Genomic DNA, 10841 nt, shown 5'->3' with positions numbered 1-10841 from the left:
TACAAAATATACTTAACTGTAGCGCAAAGTCGATACATTTTAATAACCATGTATCATCTCAATTTGAACAGAAAGGCGGATAGGAAAGTAAATACACAGGTAATCGTCAAGACGCTATTACAGAATTAAAGCAAAACCCACATTTCTAACATTCTAGCCCATCATGGACGTTTTTTTAAACAATGCAACGATAAGAATACTTTTAACCAGGATCTGCTCAACACCCGAGTCTTTCTCTTCAATGAGGACGCAGCAGCCTTTTGCAGAACTGACTCCATGCTTTCTTTTTTGCATTTGGAGCTTCTGGTGAAGCTGCTGTTATTTCTCTCTGTCTCTCTAACAGTAGATTGCTCTTCTTTTCCCAGGTCCCAGTTCACCTTGGTTTTCTAATATTATTGACGTACATACATGCACACGAAGAGTTCAGAGTCCACCCCAAATGGGCTGAAAGGAGCAGGTAGCAAGCTGGAGGCTGGAGCCTGGGGGATGTCTGCCCGAGATCAGGATGCAAACGCTCCGCAGTGGATGCGATCGACACTCACATTCATTCTGAGGGCTGACGTGTCTAAAAGCAGAATTGAATAAATCTAGCCAAGTTCCAGAAGAAAAGAACAAAAATGCACAATCGCCGCCTCGCCGCCTCCTTTGTCTGCTCCTCACTATACAGAGCGTTTTAAAAGCTCACTCTTGCATCTGCTTTTAGGCTGTCCTAATGTTTGGTGAGAGTCATTAAATTGCTGCACAATTAGCCTATTGTACCTGATTTTAACAGACTTTATATAACACCAGTTTTGTACTTTTATTACCACTTAATAAATTCTCTTAATTGCATCAATTTTGTTTTAAAAAATCAATCACAGTCGAGATGAATTGTATCAATGAAGTACATCAGTCTCAATTCTACCTTATTACCCTTCTTAAGCATTGTTTTCTTGTGTTAAGCTAAATGTTTTAGGAGATACAAGCTCTCCAGTACAAACGTTATTTGAATGGACTGGTTCCTACACCCATTACATCAGCACTGTAACCTGCTCTCGATTTCCACTGATATCATTCACAACAACAGTCTTTCAATTGACAGCCAAGTCTAAACCAGTGGCAAATTAGTACACATTTATACTGATTTTATTTTAATAATCGTAATAAAAGCTTATAGATTTGGCACTAATTAGATAAATGCCTAATGATCTTGAAAATTAGTCTGGTTTGAAATATATTACTAACAGAAACTTTGTTGTTGACTGATTTTGGAAATCACAAGATTAGAGACGGATGGCTTCACCTGTTTTTACAGTTCTGGAAACTGTTGAAGCAGTGACAAAGTTGTTCAAATCCATATTATTGATAATCGCCCTGCCCACCCACCCCCTCCCCAAACACAAGGGGACTCGATTCTGTTCCCCGTGCATAACTTTTCAGAGATATTCCTCGGGTACAACATTGGTGAAGTAGTGTTGGATTGCAAACATGCCCGCGACGACCCCAAATCTTTCCACGGTGGGAAATAATTGCGTTAGTGCGCTCAGAAAAAGGACAAAATGCTACAAAACGGAAACAATTAAAACAAAAAAACCTTATTTTTGGTTACGAATCGACTTTGAAAAAGAGTTGAATTCCTCCACCCGGAGTTTTATGATTAGAAAATGTATAAGTTTCAACTGTGGGCGAGGGAGGGGGGGGGGGGGGGGGGGGTATTCCAGCCATTCAATAAGTGTAGAGGTCCGATCTGTTAGAAAATTGCGGTAACATCAATATTTAAACTCAGAATCATAATAGATCACATTAAGGCATTGGAAAGGGAAGTGAGCAGATAAGGTATAGTCAGATAAATATAATTCCTGTAATATTGGCTTTATTATGTTTGGTTTGTATCTATTATCCAAATTAGAACAGGTCATTTAAAGGCATAATATTTGACGTTGAAAGCTAATAAATCAGATTTGGAAAGCAGAAATAGAATTGTAAATGTTCTGAGTGGCTTGTGAGTGGTTGGGGAGAGCTGCCTTGAGGCATGCGTAATGGAGTCTCACTTTGCGTTGACATTTACAGCGGCGAGTTTTGATTGGCCCTGATTTGGAGTTGCTCATGGGCTCATTCAAGTGTTAAGCACCACCCCGTCCCTCTAAAGGAGATTATAATGCAAGAGACCCCCTTTTACAACAAACAGACATTTGTAGTTTTTTTTTTGTATTTTTTAAAAAACCTCTCCGGTTTTTCGGGGCGATTTCACCCTGGAGCGCTGCGCCATGCTCTCCCACGCCGACCTCCTGGACGCTCGCCTGGGTGAGTGTTTGCGCAAAACACCGCTCCAAACCCCCAAATATATCCCTGTGTCTGGGAACGAATCACCGGGGGCTGCTGGATGGCAATCCCACTTCCAGGCTGCTCGTTACTCCACTGTAATGCAGCAAAATTAGTTAATTCTATCTAAAAGTAATTATTTTAGTTTCAAATTACTGCAATAATTTGATTTAGAATCAATCTAATGGAATTGTGCTTGTTATTTGAGTTCGGAAAATCTATCACTGATTTTAACAACTGGTGGAAAGTTTTTTTTTCTGTTTCTTTTTTTCTTCTTCTGGGGTATTAGGAACTTGTTTGTATTTATTTTGTGTGTTTTTTCTCTCTCTTTTACCCAGGAATGAAAGATGCGGCGGCTGAATTGCTGGGGCACCGGGAGGCGGTGAAGTGCCGGATGGGGCCCGGGGGCTCCGATTCGGGTCACCCAGGCGATTGCCCTCCGGGCTCGGACACGGTGGAAGGTGCGACCCTCCTTCCGGGGGACAGCATCACCTCGGCCGGATCGAACCCGGGAGGAGGAGGAGGTGGAGGAGGAGGCTCGGGCAGCGGCAAGGACTCGGACAAGCAACAACAGCAACAGCAGCAGCAGCAGCAGCAGAAACAGAAGAGGCACCGGACCCGCTTCACCCCGGCTCAGCTCAACGAACTGGAAAGGAGCTTCGCCAAGACCCACTATCCAGACATCTTCATGAGAGAGGAACTGGCTCTGCGCATCGGCCTCACCGAGTCCAGAGTGCAGGTATGGAAATGCCAACCACATCTCCCACCAGCAATCCAGGTGGGGTGGAGGCGGGGGGGGGGGGGGGGGGGCAGGCACAGGGGTGTGGGAGGGGTGGGGGTACAACCCCATTTCCAAAAGGTGAACGAAAATTATGTAGGAAGTTTGAAAACCCTCCAGGTTTTCTTAAACGAGGTTGAATAGGTGGAAGCAATCTTCACTCACTTGGAAACTGTGACCCTGTGCGTTTGAGGGCAACATATCCTGTAAGCAGTCGGGGAATAACGGAATATTTTAAACTCCACTATTTAACTGCATTGGGATTTTATTTTCTCGTGCGTAAATGTACCGTTTGTAACTTTTATTCCGTGACTGCCATCGCGCGCGCGAACAAATTAATCTCCTCGTTTGTCACATTTTCTTTAATTTTGCTTCGGGGCCAGGAGCTTGCAGACTTTCTGTTAGAGAGTAAAAGTCGAAAAGGTGAAGAGACATAAAGGCAGCGACTGCTGAAATGTAAAGCGTTTCGATAACACGGGTGAAATGACAAGTTTTCATGCAATTTCGGGGAACATAGGACAGAAGAAATGACAGCAGAATTTGACAAGGTTTCGGCTAATTAACAACCCGTCATCAAGGCAGTATGAAGATTGGTTCCAGAAAATAAATAGAAGTTGGAAGGTACCCAGTTGCTGAACAAACAAAACACAGCAACAGATCTGGGGCAATGTTTTAGTCAGTTTCCACATATTCTAACTGGGGACGGCGTCTTTTAAAATCTGAAATAGAAAGGAATTGGGTTACTATACTCCAGTGTATGTGTACATGTTGTGGTGTCACATGAGTATGTGATTGTTACTACAACAAAAATATACATTAAAAAAAGAGAAAACTCTTTTTAGACCATGATAAACCTTGAATGAATGGATTAACAATTGGGACGCACTTACTTTTCTAAACTTCATCCTGCAGTTTCTCGCCTTTTTTGTAGTGGTCATGATACATTTCCTTTGCAGAAGCATTGTCAGGGGAGGAATTTAAATATTCAGTCTTCGATGACGAATCGCAAATGGCACGAAATGTTAAAAGTTGGGAGGTAAAGATTGATGTCAATGTGGAAATCTAATTGAAACCAAAGTGACACATCGCACAAAGTTGAAATCCGAGGTCACAAAACGTAACACTTGTGAAGAGACATTTTAGAATGAGGATGAACGCTAATTATGTAGCTAATGCAAATTTATGATTAAACCGGAGGCAGGTAGCTTCACTACATAAAGCACGGGGTTCCAGATCAGAACTCAGTATTTTCATAAGTTGAAGGAGCTCCTCAACATGCATTCCTACCTATGGGGATGTTGTTAAGAATTACTAATGTCCACAGGTATCCTGCGCTTTCTTAGCTAACGGAAACCAATGAGGCTAATCTCCCGTACCGACCCGTGTGAACGGTGACTGCAGGAGCAACCTGTGTGGTTTGAAAACCGGTATGAGATGTCCGGATTTTGCTGAAAGGTTTGGCCAGTAAATCACCCGGAGCGGCTATGTGTAATTACTGCTGACATTGGCCATCACAACTGCTGGTCAATGATTCAAAACGATAGTAATTATAACCTGATGATAAAGCAGATAATGGAAAGCGTAAAGGGTAACATTTTGTGTGCTTGCCCCGAGAAGGCTGCTTTAAAAAAGCACGGGTGCACCATAAATACACTGGGAAATAAATGTGTCTTGAAAGTTATGGAGCCTCCCTTTCAACGAGAAGACTGCATGCAAAATCCTAGCAGAATCCCCACTTTTTAATCCCCAATCTTTACAAGCCCGGAGAGAAGGGCCACAATCTAAACAACAGTCAGAAATCATTAAAAATGATCAATATTTCGAATAAAAGAAAGGGAACGGATTCAAGTGCAGTCAAACACTTTGGTCCACATTGAAATGGATCATCTCAGGATCTTGTTTCAACTCAATTCCAAAATGTAGGATTTTAATAAAGTTAAATATAACAAATAATATTAAACAGGAATATGCAAATTTGATATCAGTTTAACCTAAATATAAATTGGTCGAATGTACTGGCTCTGTGCATCCATGGGCCATTTTCGGCATTGGGTCTTCAATATTTGGTGCTGAGAATTCACGTCTAAATCGGTGTAAAAAAAATTGCAGCCTTTCTAATACACCTGATGTAAAGCGGCTCAAACCTCCAAAGCGAAAAGTTCCCAGTAACAAATTATGGGGGCCCTGGACATAATAAACAGAGTACAATTTGTTCAACCCCCCCCCCCCCCGTACGTCGCAAACAAAGTCAGGATGACGAAGATTTGCTCGTGTTACCCTTCAGTTTTCAGCTTGAAATTAATTCCCAATAGCTTGTGCATGGGATGTCAAATTAGAATATTAGCCGTGAACTCATACTGAAGTTTAAACAGCAAGTGGACGGGCGCCAGAGAGTGATCACAATATGTTTAGACAACTATGTACAGCGAGATTAGCACATCTAAATCCCGAGTTTAGGCAGGCTTTTGCATCGATTGTGATCATGTGCATTCATTTGTAGACGAAAACATGCGCTTTCATATTTAGACGGATTTTTTTTACAGAAAACCTGGACACGTCGTCAATGTTAAATTTCTGTTGAAAACTATGTCAACATATTTCCATTGTAAATTAGCGCCAAGGTCAATTTTCCCTAACGCGAGACAGTTCTTTATTTGTGTTGGTGGATGTGAATTTTATGCGGCGGTCCTGCATATGGTGTGCCAGCTAAACCCTTCTTTAAACTGTCACCTCCCTTGGTTTAGTTTAACGTGTTGTGTTTTTTTCTTAACGTTTGTCATGAAGTGCGTTCCTGTCATTTCCCACAAAGGAAACATTATCTAAAGTTTATTCAATTTCCACAGACAACACATTAATCGCTGAACAATAGCGCGATGCAAACACCCCCCCTCCCCCCCCCCCCCCCCCCACCCCACACACACACATACATTGTGCTTAACCCCGCACTGTTTCTAATTCACGAGAAAGGAAAAGGCTGTTTATCCATAAGCTTACACTCCTGACTCACGAATACCAACATTTATTTATTTAAAATATTTCACAGGAACAACTATTGGCAGCCCCTTTCTGAATCATCTGTCGTCTGAAATGGCAATGCGAAAATAATGCAAATTATGCAATATAATCAGCATAATCATTAGTCTCCAGCATGTATTAATTAGCTTCCAATACTTTATTTACATAAAACCCAGATCAGTGAAATAACCGCTGCACAGTGATCCTTGATATCCCATCTTTTCGCCCTAATTATGTGCTTTAATTCTCACTATAACCTGCCTTTCGCTATTGTAGAAATGCAATGCCCCGTCACCTGCCACGTCTTAATAGGCGACAAGTTGAAAGTATTTTCTAGTTTTCTAATGGAATGAGAAATTGCATTTTCTCTAACACTATTAAAGTGTAATGAATTTCGCTGGGATTTCACGGCTGGCTGGCCAGAATGAATCTGTGCTCTGAGCAGATGAGAGCTTTAGATTTCACACAAAATCTCCGCATTAATCATCGCAAATATTACAATGAAATCTTCATAAACCCAACAGTTTCCTGGAAAATTTAACACTCGAGACACGGTATTTAAAAAAAAAAGAAAGAACGCCGCTTCACATCTGTTAAAACAGTGTGTCATGTATTGGCTTTTATACTTGTGGGTTAAAATACAAGAAAAGATGTGGAACTTTTACTTTAAAAAAATGAAAGGCCAGACAGCCAGATTGTAATATTGGCGGCTAGAATGTCTGTGTTGTGGTTGGTGTCGATCAATTCTTTGCACAAACTATCCTTCTTACCGATAACGATTTTATTGTGGTATAAATACCTATCTATTTCTCAGACTTTAATATGATTTGATTTATCCATGATTTCACTGTTAATTTTCGCCCACTGTAAGACTTGGTATTGGCTAAAACATGTCGACCCTTCTCTCGATACTATTTGCGTTATTGTGATAAATAACCGCACTGTCGATTGGATTCTTGGTGCTAAATTATTTCGTAGCTGCTGCAAAATTAGCATGAATTAATCTTGCATCATTTGTACGGTTCATTTTCTTGCCCATCTTGCATTCCTTATTAAATGAAATAATTCCTCTTTTCTAAATCAAGATATAGCTTGATCGTATTTCAATCCCCGAAGCTGTGTTCTGCCTCATTGAATGCCCAGGATTTTCTAACGGTTTAAATGCGATGATTTAAGATACCCCTTTTCTCTTTCAAAAAAAATCTGTTGTTTGCTCCACGCCGTTTGCTCCACTTCAATTTCGTACATTCGTTGCAATAATTTTCAATGTTGAGTGCATTTCTCGGAGTTGAATGTCGCCCTCCATGTTGGAAAGTTAAGTTTCGCCTTTCTTAAAGACATTTTATACTCCAAACCCTTCCCACACAGTCGAATTCTTGCAGCGGTTAAACTCTCCTGTCTCGTGTCTCTTTCCCGATAGGAATTGCAAATCAGAATTTCAGCCTTCTATTGCGAAATGCTTTAAAAAAATATTCATTTATTTCATCCTCTGTTAATTGTATATCTATTTGTGCTGAAGTGGAGCACTATATGCACTAACGGAATATCAATTAATTACAAGGCAACTTGGTGAAAGTTCTAAAAGTGCTCATAATAGATGATGAAGGACTCTTCTTGTTCTTCAATAAACTCCTCAACCCTTCCACGAGAAGCGGATGTGATTACTTCCCCGGCTCCAGAAAAACGCTTTTTGTTGAACGTGGTGGAATTAATTTGCCCTACTTCATGTGTCTGACTACCTAATTGTGTCTTTAAAACATTTCTTTTAATTATAATTCTTATTTCCCCAGCCGGACTAGATCCAGTGCTTCCTATAACCTCTTTCTCACCAGACCAGCTGAATTGTTTTGGCGGCAGGTAACCTCCCCCCCCCCACCCCGTGCCCAGTTAATAAGATTTGAAGCTTCACTTTTCCGCTGGAGACAGCCCTCATGTCATTTGATAATTTGGCTTCATCGGTGCCCCTGTGCATAGAGGAAAGTGAAGGGTTGGGGTCACTCAGGCCCCTTTACTCCCTCCCCATCCCAATAAAGCCCAGCCTGGATTTTTCTGAATGGACAATTCTACCTCCTTCATGAGGACTTTCTGGGAGCTCTCAGTCCCTGGCTAGGTTATGTGAATATTCCCTAAACTGTAAAGTGGATCCATTCCAGTTTGCTTTCCCTCGGCACTCCCTCTGCAGGTATTGTCTTCAGGGCGGGAATGTCGCTCACGCACATTGTGTGTCTCTGTTTCGATTCTGTCTCATCGCAATCCCCCCTCCTCTTTGCTTTTCAGGTCTGGTTTCAGAACAGACGCGCCAAGTGGAAGAAGCGGAAGAAGACCACCAATGTGTTCCGTGCTCCCGGTACCCTGCTGCCCACTCCCGGTCTGCCCCAGTTCCCAGGCGCTGGCATGGGCGACGGCCTGTGCTCTTTCCACGCCAACGACACCCGCTGGGCCACGGCGGGCGTGGGGGTCTCGCAGCTGCAGCTGCCCCCGGCCCTGGGCAGGCAACAGGTCATGGCCCAGTCCCTGTCCCAGTGCAGCCTCGGGGGGCCGCCCAACTCCATGGGACTCCCCAACAGCCTCACCGGCGCCAACGGCGGGAGCCTGCAGTCCCACATTTACCAGCCCACTTTCCCTGGCATGGTGCCCGCCTCTCTGGCCGGCCCTGGCAACGTGACCAGCGGCTCCCCGCAGCTCTGCACGTCCCCGGACAGCGACGTGTGGCGGGGGACCAGCATCGCCTCCTTGCGCCGCAAAGCACTCGAGCACACAGTCTCTATGAGCTTCACTTAATGCATCCCTCCCCCCTTCTCTCCAGCAGCCAAGGAGCCGACTCAGGGTTTGAAATGCATCCTTCAGTATCCACACGCAAGTAGGAGGTGGGAGGGAGAGGGCGGTTGGTCAAACTCTTTAAAACATTAATATGTAAAGAACACACTAGAGACACCAGGGACAACGCGAACACCAACAAGGACTCAACTCCAGGAACTCCTATCAGTGACTGTGGTGTGGAACTCTGAGCTGCTCCTCTCTCAATCACATGTCCAGATCACTGGACTTGACCTGTTGCAATAACACGTGAAATCACACAAAGAAAGAGCTCTGACCAACTTTAGACCATCTTTTTCTTTTGATTTGCTTTGGATTTCTGCATACTTGTATCCTTAATATACATAATTCTTATGTAATGACCCGGATAGATAGACTTCCCAAAGCCACCCTCTTACATTTCCGTGCAGTTTCCCGGTGCCGATAACCCTCTTTTAACCATTTCCCTCGGGGTTACCTAAAGCCATAGGGAACAGGAGTGGACCGTTCAGCCCCTCTAGCCTGTTCCGCCACTCAATTAGATCCTGGCTGGTCGGTGTCTCAACTTCATTCGCCCACTTTTGCTCCATATTCCTGAACACCTTCACTCGACACAATAAAACCCATCTAATTTTCTGACCATTTCAACTGACTTAGACTCAAGGCCCTCGGTTGCATCTCTAAAGTGGCTGGGCAGCCAATGTCGAAAAGAACTGGGATATCGGCCCGTACGATGTTGCCACTGTACCATTAACAATTGGCTGGACAAAATGGTTTGCAACGTAGAGACTGAAAGCGCCTCATCTTGCACCAGAGTGACCCCGGCAACATGGAGTGGGGAATGCAAGAACGCCTGTTGACTCCTAATATTTTCTCAATGCACTATGTTCAAGCCTTTGGAAGGCTTCTTTCTCCTTGGTCGTAGCTCATGATTTGGGTGATTTTCTTTTTTTTTAAAATGCTGTATAAAAAAAAAATCTTCAGTCAAAAATGCCACTTGCACAGCATGCAGAGGGGGGAAAGTCACCAGCATGCGATGTGAACGTGAGTATTTCGAACCCTGGAAACACAAACTCCAAAATTCTCAACCTTCATCTGCATGAACTGGTCAGAATTAACTATTGGGCGGAAGTTTCATGTGAACAAAATGATCAAAGCTGTGATATAGGATGTTTTTTGTGTAGAATAACCATACCGGTTATATATTGGCCAATTTGTGATATGTTTTAACTTACTGTCTGTGCTTATTTATTGAACATAGATTTCCTAATAAATGTTTGATCTGTTATCGATTTTTTTTTCGCGCTGGGTTAAAAAAAATATTCATTATAAAAAAAGAACCCCGCCTTTTGAATATGTAATGTACAATATCCTCTTCACATTTTCGGAGTGTGTGATCTTGGCTTAACATTCCCTTTCGGAGAGCACGCCGTTATGCTCTGTGCCTTCTTAGCTGTCACCTGCAGTCTGAACAGGCACTGGAGATGTTTAACGTGTTAGAACTAGCAAAGCTATCGCAGAGTTATGTTTATTATCAAACCACGACAAATTGATACATGGCAAATCATAACTGGTTTTTAAAAAAAGTCAGCGTGCTGGTTATTCGTGGTCTAGGCTTGCAACGCACTCAGTGTCCAATGGGGAATAATCCAGTTAAAACAGCACAGAGGTGTAGGAATGTATTTTTCCCCGTTCATCACTGCCCAATTTAGCAACTAAGTGATGGTTATTATTTTCAGATGTTTTTAATACACAATGTGTATTGAACCTGTAACGAAATTTATAAGAAAAGCTCTATGATTTCATGTACAGTTATTTGTATTTAGAGATGTCAGACGCGTTAAGAAAAAGTGCAACTCGATCTGTGGAAATTCAATAAGTGAATTGAATAAAAACAAATGCAATGCATTGCAGGAAAAAAAAACAAAGTTTCGCCTTTACAGTTTTTTGC

At 42.6% G+C, this 10841-nt stretch overlaps 1 protein-coding gene across 2 annotated transcripts; it reads left to right on the top strand.

The window, feature by feature from the left end:
- Positions 1-10467, top strand: otpa (orthopedia homeobox a). Of its 2 annotated transcripts, none has more exons than XM_038805545.1 (3): positions 1-719; positions 2640-3040; positions 8372-10467. In XM_038805545.1, exons 1-3 carry the CDS (start codon positions 713-715, stop codon positions 8873-8875), a joined length of 912 nt encoding a protein of 303 aa, XP_038661473.1. In that variant the 5' UTR covers positions 1-712; the 3' UTR covers positions 8876-10467. The 2 variants fall into 2 exon arrangements, with proteins under 2 accessions (XP_038661473.1, XP_038661472.1); XM_038805544.1 differs by lacking the exon at positions 1-719 and adding an exon at positions 2119-2283.
- Positions 10468-10841: the final 374 nt, after the last annotated feature.

The sequence above is a fragment of the Scyliorhinus canicula genome, chromosome 8 (assembly GCF_902713615.1).
Source record: "Scyliorhinus canicula chromosome 8, sScyCan1.1, whole genome shotgun sequence".
NCBI lineage: Eukaryota > Metazoa > Chordata > Chondrichthyes > Carcharhiniformes > Scyliorhinidae > Scyliorhinus > Scyliorhinus canicula.
This window is presented reverse-complemented; position numbering and strand designations above follow the sequence as displayed.